This window comes from Lucilia cuprina, chromosome 5 (assembly GCF_022045245.1).
Source record: "Lucilia cuprina isolate Lc7/37 chromosome 5, ASM2204524v1, whole genome shotgun sequence".
In the NCBI taxonomy this organism is placed as follows: domain Eukaryota; kingdom Metazoa; phylum Arthropoda; class Insecta; order Diptera; family Calliphoridae; genus Lucilia; species Lucilia cuprina.
In genome coordinates, this window is record NC_060953.1 from 57,641,929 (window position 1) to 57,660,360 (window position 18,432).

General features: G+C 29.4%; 4 protein-coding genes across 12 annotated transcripts in view; 1 reads left to right on the top strand and 3 right to left on the bottom strand.

The window, feature by feature from the left end:
* Positions 1–17: 17 nt before the first annotated feature.
* Positions 18–18,432, bottom strand: part of LOC111681359 (protein piccolo) — a 119,232-nt gene continuing 100,817 nt past the window's right edge. For 3 of the 9 annotated variants that reach the window (XM_046952141.1, XM_046952143.1, XM_046952144.1), the window contains exons 15-23: positions 10,533–10,977; positions 10,325–10,472; positions 5,168–5,385; positions 4,933–5,055; positions 4,686–4,841; positions 4,305–4,624; positions 3,997–4,236; positions 2,478–2,704; positions 18–313 (exon numbers count right to left, since the gene is read on the bottom strand). In XM_046952141.1, coding sequence (XP_046808097.1) covers positions 240–313; positions 2,478–2,704; positions 3,997–4,236; positions 4,305–4,624; positions 4,686–4,841; positions 4,933–5,055; positions 5,168–5,385; positions 10,325–10,472; positions 10,533–10,977 — 1,951 coding nt within the window. In that variant the 3' untranslated portion in view covers positions 18–239. Of the gene's footprint in view, positions 314–1,566; positions 1,718–2,239; positions 2,360–2,477; positions 2,705–3,996; positions 4,237–4,304; positions 4,625–4,685; positions 4,842–4,932; positions 5,056–5,167; positions 5,386–10,324; positions 10,473–10,532; positions 10,978–18,432 lie in introns of those variants that run through there. The other 6 variants (XM_046952142.1, XM_046952145.1, XR_006941054.1 and 3 more) reach the window with 5 other exon arrangements.
* LOC111681362 (acyl-CoA-binding protein-like) lies at positions 12,076–12,597 on the bottom strand. Its single transcript, XM_023443113.2, has 2 exons — positions 12,500–12,597; positions 12,076–12,434 (listed from the first exon to the last, which is right to left on the bottom strand). Exons 1-2 carry the CDS (start codon positions 12,503–12,505, stop codon positions 12,189–12,191), a joined length of 252 nt encoding a protein of 83 aa, XP_023298881.1. The 5' UTR covers positions 12,506–12,597; the 3' UTR covers positions 12,076–12,188.
* LOC111681363 (acyl-CoA-binding protein-like) lies at positions 16,386–16,810 on the bottom strand. The gene is made up of 2 exons (XM_023443114.2): positions 16,748–16,810; positions 16,386–16,689 (listed from the first exon to the last, which is right to left on the bottom strand). The coding sequence occupies exons 1-2, from the start codon at positions 16,751–16,753 to the stop codon at positions 16,444–16,446; spliced, it is 252 nt and encodes an 83-aa protein (XP_023298882.1). The 5' UTR covers positions 16,754–16,810; the 3' UTR covers positions 16,386–16,443.
* Positions 17,359–17,793, top strand: LOC111681360 (acyl-CoA-binding protein-like). Its single transcript, XM_023443111.2, has 2 exons — positions 17,359–17,402; positions 17,471–17,793. Exons 1-2 carry the CDS (start codon positions 17,397–17,399, stop codon positions 17,714–17,716), a joined length of 252 nt encoding a protein of 83 aa, XP_023298879.1. The 5' UTR covers positions 17,359–17,396; the 3' UTR covers positions 17,717–17,793.

Genomic DNA, 18,432 nt, shown 5'->3' on the forward strand with positions numbered 1-18,432 from the left:
TTTATTTTTCTTTTCAATTCCTGTATCCACCTTTTGTATATATGTAGTTTTGAAACCATTTGGCCCTTTATTTATTTTATATAAATCCTTATTTGCTTGAGATCTTCTTTAAATTGTAGTTGTTTTGCTTTTCAAACATTTTCCGTGTTCAGTCTGCTGTTGATTTTAGCATTCAGTTGCTTTTAATAAATATTTAGCAATTTTTTTTTTTTTAATCAGTCAATTTGTAATATAAATTCTTAATAGGTTTTTATTAAAGCTGCTACTTGTAGTTTTTCTTCTTCGGTTAAACCGTTCTTAAGAGTACGACGCACTAGAATGGAATAGAAGATGAAGTTATAAATAAAATTGTTTTGTAATAAAAACTTAAAATATATATAACAGAAATGTGCAAATTGTTATAAAAAATTCTTAATTTATTTTGTATAAAATATTTAAGAAAAATGTTATTAGAACATGCATTTGAAAAGCCCTAAGTCCAGACAATAATCTATAATCTGTCGTACATATTATCTACTTTAGGTAGAGACTTTAATCTGGTCTACACAATAATCAAGTTTGCAGTAATTATAGTCTATAGTCTAAGCTATAGCCTAGTCTATAGTCTAGTCTATAGTCTAGTCTATAGTCTAGTCTATAGTCTAGTCTATAGTCTAGTCTATAGTCTAGTCTATAGTCTAGTCTATAGTCTAGTCTATAGTCTAGTCTATAGTCTAGTCTATAGTCTAGTCTACAGTCTAGTCTATAGTCTAGTCTATAGTCTAGTCTATAGTCTAGTCTATAGTCTAGTCTATAGTCTAGTCTCTGGTCTAGTCTACAGTCTAGTCTACAGTCTAGTATATAGTCTAGTTTATAGTCTGGTCTATAGTTTGGACTATAGTCTAGTAATCTGGTCTATAGTCAAAACTACAATCTTGTCTATAGTCAAGACTATTGTATAAGCTATAGTGAAGACTATAGTCTATTCTAAAGTTAAAACTATAGACTGTTTTATAGTTAGGACTATAGTCTGGCCTATAGTCGAGATTGTAGTCAGGTCTGTAATCAAGACTATAGTCTGATCTATAGTCAAGACTATAGTCTGGTCTATAGTCAAGACTACAAATCTGGTCCAGGGTAAGACTCTAGTCTGGTTTAAACCCAGACTATATTCTGGTTTATAATCAAGACCTATAGTACAAACTATAGCCAGTATTGTCTATTGTCCAGACATAAGTCAAAACTACCTATATTCTGCTCCATAGTCGATACGATATTAGAGACAATGTTCTTGTCTTGGGTTTAGTGTAACATGCCTATAATCTGTAATCTTGTGTAAAGTAGCGGTTCAAAAATGGATCTAAAAATATTAGTAAATTACAACAAGTTTCATGCAATAATTAAATTTTCTTCACATTTGCTTACAAACAAAACAAGTTTTCTTAAAATAAAAAGAAAACATAAAAAATCAATAAACAATTCATGCAAAATTTTTTGTAAAACGATAAAAAAAACTTTAAAACAAAAAAAGAAACAATAAATACATATGAAAAAAAACTTTTAATAGAAAAAACAAAATCCACTAACCATTAAAAAACTAAAATAAAATTGTGTTTATGAATAATTGAGACGAAATATGTATAAAAATATTGCTCTTTTAATGGCAACACACTCTACAAAATCTATGGCGATGGAACTCTTTCAACTGTAAATCCTTCGCGGGTACGTGAACGCTTCACTTCAGTTAAATGAATTTTCCAATTGGTTTTTTTTTTGGAGGGTGGGGGCAGGGGAACACATATGAGTATGATGAACACATATGAGTATTTATTAGTTTTTATGGCAAAGTTAAAATTCCCCATAGAAATATTAAAAAATATTAGAAAGGAAATAGAGAATGACAAGAGAGAGAGAGAGAGTTCAGTTAGAATAACCAATGGATATATTGAAGCCAATGTTGTGAAATGAAAAGGAAATAAAAAAATAGAAAACAAAATTAAAAATAAATTATAAACATTAAGGTTAAATAAATTAATACTTAAAGAAAATAAAAACACCATTAACTCAACTATAAGTTTTCAAAACTAAACCAGATATTGAGATAATGGGTGGTATATTGTTAAAAATTGTAGTTAAATTGACAAATAGATAAAAGTAATCACAGTAGAAAATTGATTTTGGGTTTAATTTAAAAATATTTTTATTAAATTTCACTTTCCTGCTGTGATTATTATATTATTAAAAAAACACAAAAAATTACTTTTTTCTAACATGTTTACTAGTAAATTTTGATAATTTTTGTAAAAATATTGGAAATATTTAATTTATTAATTTATTGAGTTCTAATCTTGAGAGTGTTGTGTATTGAAAAAATTAAAACCTAAAGAGTGATAAAATATAAAAAAAATAATGAAAATATATTCGTTTAAAAAAACCATCACCCAAATATAAAAATATTTTAGTTAAATCAATATATAAAAAATAATAAGACAACTTACATGATTTTCTATCAGCATGACGAGTACGTTTACGTTCTCTGGGTGTTGTTCTAGTGCCGGGAGCTTTGGTGGCGGTTTTAACTAAAGACTCTAAGATTTCATCATCACCATCGGTGAAATTCTCTTCGCTTTGTCGCAAAACAGGTGAACGTAAATTTTCGGCACGTCGACGACGCCAGGTTAGAGTACCATCGGGTGTATCGGCATTAGGTGTGCCCAAAAGGAATCTGTTGGGAAATTTAATAGTTTTCAAATGAATTTACATTTACAAAATTTCACTATATCTGTTGGTAATACTTTATTGTCCAGTTAAGATTCGACACAATCGTTCTTCTATATAGTTCCGACTAAAGTCTTGTCTATAGTGAAGACTTTAGACTTGTTTATGGTCTTGCCTATAGTAAAGACTATAGTCTTGTTTATAATGAAGACTATTGTATTGTTTAAAGTCCAAACTATAGCCTTGTCTTTAGTGCAGACTTAAATCGCTCTATATTCTAGTCTTGTCAATAGTTCGGACCATAAATATTTCTATAATCTTGTCTATAATCCAGATTATAGTCCAGACTGCAGTCTTGTCTATAATCCATAATATGGTCTTGTCCTTTGTATAGTCTAAACTATATTCATTTATATAGATCAGAACTCCAGACTATAGTCTTGTCTACGGTCTTGTCTATAGACTTTTTATAGTCCAGACAATATTCATTTCTTAGTGTAGACTAAAAATTGTCTATTGTTCAGACTTTAGTCTTTACTAAAGTCTTGTCTATTGCCCAGTCTGTAGTCTTGTCTATAGTTTATTCTACAGTTATGTCTATAGTCCAGACTATAGTCTTATCAGTTCAGGCTATAGTATTTTCAAAGGTACAGACTAAAGTATTGATTATAGTACAGATTGTAGTGTAGTAAATAATCCGAGCTATAGTTTACCAGTAGTTCAGATTATAGTATTCTCTATAGTCAAAACAGTAGTCTTGTCTATAGTATTCTCAATAGTCCAGACAGTAGTCTTGTCTATTGTGTTCTCTATAGTCCTGACAGTAGTCTTGTCTATAGTCCACACAATTGTCTTGTGTATAGTTTAGTCTATATTCTTGTCTATGTCCTGAATATAGTCTTGTCTATAGTTCAGTCTATATTCTTGTCTAAGTCCTGAATATAGTCTTGCCTATACTCCAGTCTTGTTAACAGTCCGGAGTATGGTCTTGTTTATAGTCCAGATTATATCCTTTTCTATAGTCTAGATCATATCTTTTACTCTTGTCTTGTCTATAGTCCAGACAATAGTCTTGTCTATAGTCCAGACAATAGTATTGTCTATAGTCCAGACAATAGTTTTGTCTATAGTCCAGACAATAGTCTTCTCTATACTCCAGACAATAGTCTTTTCTATAATCCAGACTATAATCTAGTCTGGATTATAATGTATAGCCCAGACTATAATTTTATTTACAGTCAAGTTTTTATGCAGTCTTGTCTATCAGTCTTTTAATCCCGGATTTAGTGTTCTACTCACTTTAGTTCAGCATCTTGTTTATCTTCTTTGGTTTTGAATTTGGCAATATCAACAATCAATTTGCCTCTAGTCTTATTTCTTTCTCTATGATTGGCTTTCTTTTCGATTTGCTGTTGAACTCTTTCCCTAGTGGTGCGATATTCCAAAGCAAACTCGGAAACAATGCGACAGAATTCATTTGGTCTAGAATCGGCCACACTATGTTGTGGCACACCCAACCACAATAAAAATTTGCGATATCTATAATAACAAATAAAAAAAATCATTATAAATATTAAGATAAAATTCCTTTTAAAACCCTGACTTACCTATTCATAATTCTGCGATGAACAACTTGTAGAATAATAATTCTCTCAGCACAATCAGCCAAAAAATCTACCAATTTCTGTTTCAACTGAGGTGGACAATCGTGTTTGGCTATTAATTTCAAACGATCCCAAGAAGCCTTACATTCATGTTCCAACTGGGAGAGATTATGTGCTAAATCATTAAAATCAGCCTTAGAGGCTCTGGTAATTGGACCAATTTCGGAATATAAATCGGTAGTTTCATTACCGGACTCCATGACCATGTGACAGAGATGATGTAGTAGAGAATGTTTATGCACGGTGTCTTTAACCTCGGGAACCTAGAGCGAATGACAATGAGTTATTTGCAGTTTGTTAAGGATGATGTAATGTTGTTATTACCTTTGATAAGTATTCGATTTGAAAGCCCTTAACGGGAGCACCATTTAAAAAGATGCCTACCGATAGTAAGGTGGACAAAATACATTTGAATGTACGATTATTTTTAAGTATTTCAATGCCCTGTTTTAGGTCCATTAATGGTTCAGCAATTTCTTTCTGAAAATTTATAAAAAAATAAAACAAATTATTCCATGAACCGCTTTAATGATCAAATTAAGGAAAGTCTTTATTAAAAAACTCTTCTTACCTCACTATTATCAAAATCTAAACGGAATGCCCATAATCTTAATCTAGCTGCCAATTCGGAAATTGATGCCAAAGTTAATAAGAATTGTTCAGCGCTGCCCAAAGGTAATTCTGGATTGGCCATCTGCAAAAAATTTAGAAAAAAAATTTATTTCAAATCCAAGGTTTTTCAATATAGAAAATATTTTGAAAATTTTATATTTATAAAATTGGTAAAGTTTTTCATTGCGACTTACCTGTGCTTCTTGTATTTTACCCTTCTCCTCATCGGTGGGTAACATATTCAACAACTTATCGATACCCTCTCGGGTCACAACAGTAGCATCCATTTTCAAAATAGCCGCCTTAATGGCACGCGGTGGTGGTAATTTTGTCATTGCAATATTGATCGCATTCGATCGTTTATGATCGAGTACAATAACTTCTTTGCTTTTATTCATTTCTTGTTGTTTCTGTAAGTTGGTTTAAGAAAAAGTAGTTTTATAATAATGTTTAGTTTTTTTTAATAATGAGTAGGAATGTGATGGATGTAAAGCAATTGATAATATAACATAAAACATTATATAGCAACAATGTGGTTCTATAGAGTAAATGTTGAAAATATTGTATTTGTAGTATATAAGTAGGAATGAAAAAAAATTAACTTCCAGATATGGAAAACTAAAATAATAACTGAAATTGTATGAGTTATATAACCAACACCTTGATTATTTGATTTTTAAGTCAAGCTAGGAACTATTGACCTTTATAATGTAATTTAAAAGCTATTACCAAACTAGCGATAATGAATATATCATGTTCTATGAATTACCAAACTAGCGATAATGAATATATCATGTTCTATGAAGTAATTATTTGTTTAAAGTACAGACGTCAATCATAATATATCATTTTAAAATCGAATACAAAATTTCGAGTCATTGTATTCTATATTGATTACTGATCGGTGGACAAACTTCTTCTTGACCAATTGTCAATTGAATAATGTCTTGACTATTGACTTATTTACTGTTTTTTTTTTCTATAATGTTGTTTGTAGCTCAGACCAAAGTCTTGCCTGTAGACTATGATCTAGTTCTGTCTGTCCTTGACTATAGTTCAATCTACAATCTTGTTTATAGTATTGACTATAGGCTTGTTAACATTCTTTTCTAAAGTTTTTTCTGAAGTCTCAACTTTAGTCTTGACAATTGTCTTGGCTTTAGTGCTCGTCAAGCCACCGTCTAGTACAGTCTACATATATGTAGATCTATAGTCTTATCTGAAGTCTTAACTATGGGCTTAGTATGTATATATTTTTTCTTATAGTTCAGATTGTTAACCTATCTAAATGAAACTGTAGCACTATCTATTGTCTTACCGTTAGTGTTTAATACATCTTGTCATAATTTTAGTTTTGTTTATAATTTGGACTATAGTCTTGGGTCCAAGTATCCTTAAGACCAAAGAACTCGACAATATAGTCTTGTCTGTAGTCAGATAATGGTACTTTATATATAAACAATAGTTTTGTCTATAGTCCTAGAAAATAGCTCAAGTTAAGTCGAGTTTATAATGTAGACTATATCTTGTCAGGATTATAGTTTTGTCTATAATTTGTACTAAGTATTCTTAAGACCAAAGCGTTCGACAATATAGACTTGTCTGTAGTCAGATAATGGCACTTACTTATACATATAAACAATAGTTTTATCTATAGTCCTAGATTATTAGCTCATGTTAAGTCGAGTTTATAATTAAGACTATATCTTGTCAGGATTATAGTCCAAGTATTTTTAAGACCAAAGGGCTCGACAATATAGTCTTGTCTGTAGTCAGAGAATGGTACTTTATATATAAACAACAGTTTTGTCTGTAGTCCTTGAAATTAGCTCAAGTTAATTCGAGTTTATAATTTAGACTTTAGTCTATATTTTAGACTGATAGTATATATTATTGATAATCTCAACTATAATCTTTCCAGTTGACTTATCGTCTACACTATAATATTGTCAGTAATATAGAATAGTCCTTGTAGTCAAAGGTAATTGTTCAGACAATGATTCAACAAGTCTATAGTTTTTATTGAGATATTATTTTAATGTAGGAAATGGTCTAATGATGGTTAAAGCCTAATAGTTTTATTCAAGTCTATCCAACATAAAGAGAAGCAATATGAACTTATGTATTTAAACAAACTAATTCCATAAAAGTGCAATTTTTACCTTATGGCAAGTTAATTAACATGACTAAGGTAACTAGTTCGTTTTCAACATATGTATGTATATAAATAAAGTTTAAGATTAAATACAAATGTAAATATGTAATAATAAATAACAAAAATTAATTATACACTGAGGAATGAAAGAAAAATAACATATAAAAATATTTAATTAAAAACACAAAACCAACAAATACATGTGTATGTAGGTATGTAAGTATGTCCTGTGTAAGTTTACAATAGGTCTGCTAGATAACTGCTAGTTTAAATTACTTTTCAAACAAAATACTAAAACTGAAATAACAGCCAACCGAACAAACTATTTAAATAGTTTATAATTAAGACTAAGTTTTTGTAAAAGTTTATTTTTAACTAAAATAAATTTCAACAAAAATAAAATATTCAATTATTAACAACTAAAGTGTTGAACTTTATTTAAAAAATTTTTTTAAAACCAAAAACCAAGTGCAAATTAGTTTATGTGTTTATATATTTGTATATGTGTGTGTGCAAAGTATTTTTTTAAATAAATAATATAAAAAACCAACACCAATAAATGAAAACATTTAAACAATTTAACAAAAGTTATGAATTTATAATTTGAATTTTTTGAATTTGAAATTGCACTCACCTCCTAAAGGAGTTTTGTTTTTTTTTTTTTTTGAAAAACATTTAACAAATAGAATATTCAATTTATTATTATTTTTTAGAAGATTCAGTTTTTTTTGTTTAAGAATAATAATAAATATTAAACATAGAAACATTCCGTTGGTAGGCACAAAATATAAAAAAAATATATATATATAAATAAAAAATACAGAGAAGAAAAGAAAGAATACATTAATATTTTGAAAACATAAAGTATTTGACAGTTATAATTTTTAAAAGTAATTAAACGTTTTAATTAAAAAAACCTTTAGCCGAATTTGTTAACAATTAACATATAAAAATTAGTCATTGTTTTTCGTTTTCTTAAAAGTCTTTTAATTAATGTTTTCAAAATTGGGCTGTGCGATATAAGGGGTCATACAGGACTATATTGAAAACTCCAAACTAATGGGGTTTACATGTTTTTGATCAAATAAAGGGTCTAATTTTGTCTAGTATTTGCTATTTATAAAAGGTACACTAGACCATAAACTAGAATAGAATATAGACTAGAATATAAACTAGAATATAGACTAAAGTATAGACTAGGCTATATACTAGAGTACAGACTATATTATGGACTAGACAAGACAATATACTAGGTTACAGACTGGGCTTTAGACTAGTCTGTAGCATAGACTATAAAGTAGACTACTAATACACTATAGACTAGATTAAAGACTAGACTAGACTATAGACTAGACTATACACTAAACTATAGACTAGATAATAGACTAGACTAAAGACTATAGACTAGACAATAGACAAGACTATAGAATAGACTATGGACTAGATTATAGAATGGACTATAGACTAGACTATGGACTAGACTATAGAATAGACTGTAGACTAGAATATAGACTAGACTATAGAATAGACTATAGAATAGACTATAGATTAGACTATATAGTAGACTATATAGTAGACTATATAGACTATAGACTAGACTATAGACTAGACTATAGATTAGACTATATACTAGTCTATAGACTATATTACAGACAGGATTATAGACTAGTCCGTAGCTTAGACTATAAAGTAGACTTCATTATACACTACAGACTAGATTAAAGACTAGACTATTGACTATAGACTAGACTTTAAACTGGACTATAGACTAGACTATAGACTAGACTATAGACTTGAGTATAGACTAGACTATGGTATAGACTATAGACTAGAATATCGACTAGACTATAGACTATCGATAGTCTAGATTATAAACTAGACTATAGAATACACTATAGACTAGATTATATATTGGACTATAGAATAGACTTTGGACTAGACTACAGACTCGACTATAGACTGAAATATAGACTAGACTCTCGACTAGATTATAGACTAGACTATAGAGTAGGCTTTAGACTAGACTACAGACTAGAATAAATTATAGGCTAGACTAGACTGTAGAATAGACTATAGGCTAGACTATATACTAGACTGTAGAATAGACTATAGGCTGTAGAATAGACTATACAGCACAGATTAGACTATAGACTAGTCTAGTCTACAGTATGGACTATAATCTAGACTATAAACTAGACTACTGACTAAACTATAGACTAGACTATAGACTAGACTATAGACTAGACTACAGACTAGACTATAGATTAGATACTAGACTACAGACTAGTCTATAGTCTAGTATATAATTTAGTCTATATTCTAGTCTATTCTAGTCTATAATCCAGTCTATAGTCTAGTCTATAGTCTAGTCTATAATCTAGTATATAATTTATTCTATGTATTGTTTGGTGTATAGTCTAGTCTAGAGTTAAGTCTACAGTCTAGATTATAGTCTAGTCTATAGTCTAGCTTGTAGTCTAATCAACAGTCTAGTCTGTAGTCTAGTCTATAGTCTAGTCTATAGTATATTCTGTAGTCTATTATATATTCTATTGTACAGTCTTGTCTACAATTTAGTTTACAGCATAGTCTATAATTTAGACTATAGTCTAGTCTATAGGCTAGATAATAAAATAGACTAGACTATATACTAGATTATAGTCTAGTCTGTGGTCTATCCTATAGTCTAGTCTATACTCTATTATATAGTCTATTATATATTGTATAGTCTGGTCTGCAGTTTATATCCTTATTTAGACTATAGTCTAGTCTATAGGTTAGATTATAGATTAGAATATAAACTAAACTATTATAGACTAACTTAAACGAATTCTAAAATCAAGACTTTAGAAAAAAAAAACGGTAGTCACGACTAAAGCAAGCCTAATAAAACCTTGAACAATTTACAACCCAAAATGCTTCTATGTTCTTTTATCTTTTTAATCATGTTGTATTTCCATTCAGATTTTAATAAAATAAACTATAACCCAAAGCGATATTTTTATGTAATTAGAAAAAAATAAAATTAACTTTAAACCAAAACTAGTCCTAAATTATTTAGCCGATAACTTAGTAGATAGCAGTTTAGTAAATCATTTAAGTTAGAAGGGCTCTCTTTGCATATATCGCACAGCCCTTATATTAGCATTTTATACCTAAAGATTTTATAATAAACTATAGATTTTGTCAAAACTTACCTTTGTCATTAAATCTTTGGCTCGGGACTCGAACAAATGTTCTAATTTTTGTGTATCAACATTGGCGGCCGGTAATTCATCCCAAATGGTTTTACCCACAGACACGGGTATAAGATCTTCTCTAACCTCTTTCCAAAAGAGTTTGACCTAAGAAAATATTAATCAAAATAAATCTTTACCATTTCTAAGATTTCTGCTATAGCTTACCGTTTTCTTATTTTTCTTAATCGTATTCATACTACTCATATCACCATTTATCGATCCATTCATGGAACTATTAAAACTATTCGTTAGACTGGTATTACCATAACCACTATAACTGAACATGGGTGGTGGTATGAGAGCACCACTACCATTACTGGTATTTGACATGGACATGGGATGATTCATGGGTGGTGGACACACTAAATGTGTGGGCATCATAGGTGGCGGTAAGGCTACACCTCCTATTGGAGGAGGTGGTGGTGGTATGCCTCTGCCAAAGCCTCTAGGAGCTAGTATATCCTTTTCATCTTCGGAATTTAAATCGGTAAAGTCGAGATCACACAAATTGAGTGGTCTTGAAATGTTGCGCACCAATTCTTCCCATTGTAGATCGTTTTCGGATTTTTTCGGTTCGGGTTTTTTGATTTCCTGATCGACACTAGAGGATCTGAAAGTAGAAGTTAATGATGATCTAAATAAAATATTTTCGAATCGTTTATGAATCCACAGTCAAGATTCAAGTTATATTTGACACTATAGACTAAAGTCAAAATTATATATACCAGATCATAAGCTAGATTATAGTTAAGAGTCAATAGAATCGGAAGACTATTGTTATGACTTTAGACTTAATCATATATTCTATAGTATTGTAAGTCTTTAATCAAGACTTTATCCATAATATAGTCAAATATTTAGTTTAAAGTAGAGAGACTATAGACAAGACTGAAGACAAGACTTTAGCCAGACTTCAAGACTGTAGGCCAGATTAAAGTCAAGACTATAGACCAGACTATAGTCAAGACTATAGACCAGACTATAGTCAAGACTATAGACCAAGACTATAGTCCAGACTATAGTCAAGACAATAGACCAGACTATAGTCATGACTATAGACCAGACTATAGTCATGACTATAGACCAGACTATAGTCATGACTATGGTCAATATTATGGTCTTTAACTATAAGCCAGACTATTGCCAAGACTAAAGTCAAGACAATAAGCCAGACTTTAGTCAAGACTAAAGATTAGACTTTAGTCAAGACTATAGGCCAGACTATAGTCAAGGCTATAGGCCAGATTATAGTCAATATTATGGTCTATTACTATAAGCCAGACTATAACAAAGACTAAAGTAAAGACAATAAGGCTAACTTTAGTCAAGACTATAAGCCAGACTATAAGGCAAGACTTAAGTCAAGAATATAGACCAGACAATATATAAGGCTAAAGACCAGACTATAGGCTAAAGGTCAGACTATAGGCTAAAGGTCAGACTATAGGCCAAACTATAAGCCATACTAGAGTCAAGGCTATTGGCGAGACTAGAGTCCAAACTATATGCTGGACTATATTCCAGACTATAGGCCAGACTATAGTCAAGACTTTAGGCCGGACTGTAGTCCAAATTATAGGCCAGATTATTGTCCAGACTATACTAGAGTCAAAACTATGAGATAGACTAAAGTCAAGACAATAGGTCAGAATATAGTCAAATTATATTCAGGACCATAGGTCTGATTATAGAATTAAAAAAAAACTGATTTCTTTAAACTTTAATTAAAAACTTTAGATTTATTAATGAAATTATAAAAAACTATTATTTTCTTATAAAAAATTGGGAATTTGACTAGAACATTCAACACAAAATAGCGCCTTAAGCATATTGAGGAGCATATTTTTCATAGGCAGCAACATAAGCAGCCTTAGCAGCATCTTGGCTCATGCCCTTGTTGGCATTCCAGGCAGTCCACTTGGCGGAACCCTTAACATCAACAGCACTGGGCTTTTGGATATTGCAATCACCAACGGTGGCTTGTTTATAGAGACCATAGAATTCCAAAAAGACCTCATTTGGAGGATTCTTGGTGAAAGTCTTGGCTTTTTCGGAGGCGGTGGCGAACTTTAAGTTATAATAATTTAATAAATTAAAAATTCTTTAAAAATCTTTCAATATAAAATACTTACATCCATTTTTTGGTGTTTAGTTTAGATGTTACTTAGTTAATTTAAACAAAAGTACTATGTTTAATTTGCTAAAAAATTGCTAATTTATAGCAAAAATTTTAATCAAATGCAATTTCACTTTTTTATTACTAATTCATTATATTTTTATAAAAGTATATAATGTTTAAATAAACTTTATTATTTAATAGATTATAATGAAAGTGTCCCCAGATTGATAAAGTATTTTAAAATATAGATAATCGAAAAAGAAATTGATAAAGTTTGAATTAAAAGGTTAAAATGATTTTGTTGATCACGGGAAATAAGAAGTAAAGCGCTTGAAAGATCAGCACATAAGGTTCTATATGAAGTACATCATAGATCGCTGGTAAGATCAGTTCACAATTTCCAAAATGAAATATATCGTAAATGAGATCAGCTCGAAATTTCCTAATAAAATATAAATTAAAATAGATCGAAGTAGATTACCACTAAGTAGATCGCAGGAATATCGATTAACCCACAATATCTTATAGATTGCATGAGAGATCTGTTCATATTTTTCTATGAAAGGTGTATGATTGGAATGATTAGTTTAAATAAGTAGATCGCTGTAACGATCAGCTTACACTCTTCTGGGGAAGAGATCGACTTAAAATTTCTTATTAAAATTAGATATAAGAAAGATCACTATAAAGATCAACTATTTTTTTGTATACTAAAAAAAGTGCTGATGAGTTAAGCTCAATCTCTCAGTAGGGATAGATTATCTCATTGCATATAACTGAAAAATCAGCTTAAAATACAAAATAGATCACCGGAGAGAATAACTCACAATTTCCCAGTAGATCGCTGGAATAAGAAGTTAACAGCACAAAATGTTCAATATCAATACACAATTTACAAAATGAAATATCTCGTAAATGAGATCAGCTTGAAATTTCATAATAAAATATAAATTAAAATAGATCGCAGTAGATTACCACTTAGTAGATCGCAGGAATATCGATTAGCGAACAATATCTTATAATTTACATAAGATATCTGTTCATAGTGTTCTATAAAAAGTGTCCAATTAGAATGATTAGCTCAAATAATAAGTCTCCTGGGGAAATTTTCTAATTAAAAGTTTATATAAAAGATCACTAAAAAGATCCACAAATTTTTTTGTATACTAAGAAGATCGCTGATGAATTAAGATCAATCCCGAAGTAGGGATAGATTACCTCATAGTATATAGCTGAAACATTAGCTTAAAATATGAAATAGTTCACAAGATAGAACAACTCATAATTTCCCAATAGATCGCTGGAATAAGTAGTTAACAGTACGATCAGCCCACAATATCATGTAGATCGCATGAGAGATTATTTTATATTGAAAGTGAAACGTTGCAATGATCAGCTCACACTTTCCAGCATAATATAACTAACTAACAATTTTTCTAACACAAAGAAGATGGAAAAGGGGCACATGAGACCTTATTTATATAAAAAAGAGATCGCTATAAAGATCAACATATGAATAAAGTTTTATATTACCTATAGGGAAATTATATAGCAAAAGAGAGTTTCTCACAGTAAATTTTGCTTACAATACAATATAGATCGCATCAACTCATTATTTCCTACTAGATCGCTGGAATAAGTATAGCCAATAGTAAGATCAGCCTACAATATGTGATCAGCTAATTATTTTCCATAAAAAGTAGATCGTTCCTCATCACACTTTCCTGCACGTTATATATTACAAGAGAGCACAACTGCCAACATCTTAAAGATTACATGAAAGATTTGAGATTTAAACTTCAAAATTGAGATCATTTCTTCTATAAACTTTGTTTCAATTAATATTTAGCAAATTTTTCGAATGTATTTATAATTGCATAGGTACACAAGTTTATTTTTATACAAATTTTAAATAACTCATAAACATTTATTTAAATGTATGTATTTCCTTCACTAAATTTTCAATCTTTCTGATAAGTTTGAATGATGATGTCAATATATTTATTACTTTCTTGCCCACTAAGTTAGCATATAAGTATATACACAATTGCATTGTATATAGTACATAATCGTTAAGCAGATAAGCAGTGGCAGGGCCACATGTGTTTTTAGGCTAAAAATCGTTATTGGAACTACTACCGCCTTTTGCAGAGATAAGAGAATTGGTAACCACCGGTTTATTGAAATGCCGGTATAAACTTGCGAATGGTTTATAGGAAGATGTGTGTGTATATTTATTTTAGATTTGAGTTTGATAAGATTTTGATTAGACTAATTGGAAGCAATTAAATGACAGTAGTTCATAAATACAAAATTTTTTTATCAAATAAGAAAAAAAAAATAAAATTTTAACATACAGTGAGTTTTAAAGGAATATTTTTTAATTAGAAGTTTTAGGAAAATAATTATTTAATATATGATGAATATAGATTTCAAAAGAGTGAAAATCAGTTCCTAAAGGTTTTAAAAATAGAACTGAATAAAGATGAAGATCATTACATTCGGATGATTATTTTCCAAAGTAAACAGGTTGCTGAAGATTTCATCTCAAAATCTCTTTAAGCAAATATTGTTGAAGATTTCGATGAAATCAGTTTCTATAGAAAATATTTCGCTTAAAAATTTATTTTATAAAATAGATCGCTAAATCAGATCATCTAACTGTAATGTATACAAAGATAGCTGAAATGATTGCTTTGTCGATCTGCAAAAGTGATCATTAAAAACGTAACTCTAGCCCACATGATATTTGAATAAATTTTCCATAAAAAATATAAAGAAATATTTTCTATAGAAAAATAGAGCGCTGAATAAAATACCTTACAATTTGTTTAGGTCGACGAAATGATCGTAGATGGTTCTTCATGGAATTCTACCCTGTATTTACCCGGAAGTCAGCTCAAAATTAGGTCAAAAAGTAAAGAAAATAAAAAAAAAAAATATGTACAGATCGTATTACAATTTCATACAGTTGCTTTTATGATATGGAAGGCAAAACCGATCGTTTCACAATTTCCTTTAGTGAATTCATCGCTCAAGAGATAAACTCAAAAATTTCTACTCAAAATAGGATTATGAAAGAATTTCACATGAAGATTACGAAAATAGATTGTTGAAAAGATCTCTAAAAAGATCAGCTTAAAAAGTTTATGAAATAGATCGTTGATAATTGAAATTAACGCTTCATTGATCAGCAATAGAGATCAGTAAAAATGTAACTCTAGCCCATGATATTTGAATAAATTGTCCATAGGGAACATGTAGATCAGAAAGATATGGATAGAAATGGGAATCCACCCGAAATTTAACCGACAGATGAAAAAATTGTGGGTAAATATCTTTTTTTATCAGTTTGAAATTCTCTATAGAAAATTTTCGATAACAAAAAAAAAAAAATAAAAATAAGAATGATCGATAAAAATATCATATCACAATTTCACACAGTTTGTTTTACGATGTGAAAGGCAAAACAGATCGTATTGCTATTTTGCTTAGTAAATAGATCGCTCAAGAGATAAACTCACTATAGATCTCTTCTTTTTTTGTTAAGGAAACCAACAATTTTCTATAAGAAATAATTTGGTGCAATTATTGTAATGAAACGATCGGATGATCTCTTCTTAATTTTATTTAGAACAATTTTAAGCTGATCTATTTAGTGATCTATTTATGTAGCTAATTTCAAGTGATCAATCTCCTTAAGGAGATTGGACAATTTGGTTTTAAAACATTTTGATCAATTTCTGTAAAAGAAGAGCAGTTTCTTTGCAGAATTTTTATTCGCTCAACAGCTAAATAGGAAATCTTATAAATTATTTAAGGAATTTTCATATAAAGGACTTTTCTTTGTAGAAAATCTAGTTGTACAAAGTATATTTAAAAAATTTTAAACACTAGCATTATTTTTGTCACATTTTATTAAAAAACTCTTAATTTCCGAAAACATTAATTCAAACTTTAAGCATATTTGGGAGCATATTTCTGATAGACTGCAATGTAGGCCTGTTTGGCGGCATCCTGAGACATACCCTGATGTCTTACCCAGGCATCGTATTTAGCTTTGGCAGTCAAATCAGTTACTCCAGGCTTAGCAATGTTGCAATCACCCACGGTGGCTTGTTTGTAGAGACCATAGAATTCCAAAAATTCTTCATTAGTGGGTTTTTTGGTGAAAGCTTTGGCTTTTTCGCAGGCAGTGTTGAACTAAAGGAATTGAAATATTTCAATTAAAGTTAAGATTTTTTGGCTGAAGAATACTTACATCCATTTTGTTTTAAAGTTGTGACTAATTATTTTGGTCTTTACAATTTCAATTTAATTTTGAACTGTTACTATTGTAAAGATTTTCTTGAGTTTTTATAGAGTTTTTCAAGTCAAAAGCTTTAATTATACTAGTTTACAGTTAATTCTTATCACCTGATTATCTGTTTAATTTATAAGAACTTAATAAATCATTGCATTTCATATAAATCAGATTAATCTGATTTTTATTTCCTATAGGAAGTAGATCGTTGTAAAGTTCAGTTTTTTATGGAAAAAATATCAGCTGAAAATATATAAATGTTCTACCGATCATTTGAAAATATCTAATAATTCATAGAATTAAAGATTATGTAGTTAGTTGAGTATGATTTTCTAGAACTTTTTATATCCAAAGTCCATTTTAGTTGTATCAACAAAATTACCCAACATAAAAATCAAATTTATTAACTTTGTATTAAATGCAATGATTTATTGTCTTACAATAAATCAAATAGATAATCAGATGATAAGATTTAACTCTATAATACGGCAAATATTAAAGCTTCTAGAAATCAAAAAGAAAAAAACTATAAAAACTCAAGAAAATTACAATAACAGATACAGTTCTAAATTGGATTACAATTGTAAAGACATAACTCATATAGAAAATGGATGTAAGTATATATTTCACGTCCCCAAAATTGAAACAATTTTTTTTATTGAAATATTTCAATTTCTTTAGTTCAACACTGCCTGCGAAAAAGCCAAAGCTTTTACCAAAAAGCCCACCAATGAAGAATTTTTGGAATTCTATGGTCTCTACAAACAAGCCACCGTGGGTGATTGCAACATTGCCAAACCTGGTGTAACCGATTTGACTGCCAAAGCTAAATATGAAGCCTGGGTAAGACATCAGGGTATGTCCAAAGAAGCCGCCCAACAGGCCTATATTGCTGTATATCAAAAATATGCTCCTAAATATGCTTAAAATCATACATTTTCATTTCACTGAAAGTAATTTTTTGTTTTAATAAATTGTTTAAAATTTAATTCTTAATACAAAAATTGCTAGTGTTTTATTAAGTGATAAGACATTATCTATAATTTAAAAAAAAAACTTCAAGCAAAATTTTAAAACAAGATAACTAATAAAAAAAAATCGGCAAAGTTCATAAATGTGTTAAGTTGTGCTATTATTAAAAAAAGTTCACATTCAAAATTTCTATTAAAATGATCGTTTTTTTTGAAAAATTTATAAAATTCAATAAATTTTGTTATTTTTTAGGCTTAAAACATCATATATATAATTTTATAACAATTATAATCTTTAAAACGATCACATTTAATTCTTCTAAAGATGGATCAGTTCAAAGTTTCATAAAGAAAAGTGATCAAAGAAGAAATAAGGTCAAATATTACAAAAGTTAAGTGATCGCTAAAAATGCTAAAAGAAATTGATCTCGAAGGAAATCCGCTTAACATTTTATAAGGAAAAGTAATCAATGATGAAGATCAAAATTTTCAAAAGTTAAGCGATCGCTTAAGGTTGCAGTTCTAAATATTCTAAAAAAAATCCGAGATCATATCAGAATTGTCAATATGATACTGATCGCTGAAGACTAAGCTCAACATATTGCTGAGGATATAAGTGGAGAATTGATCTCTAAAGAAATTCGCTTAAAATTTCATAAGGAAAAATGATCA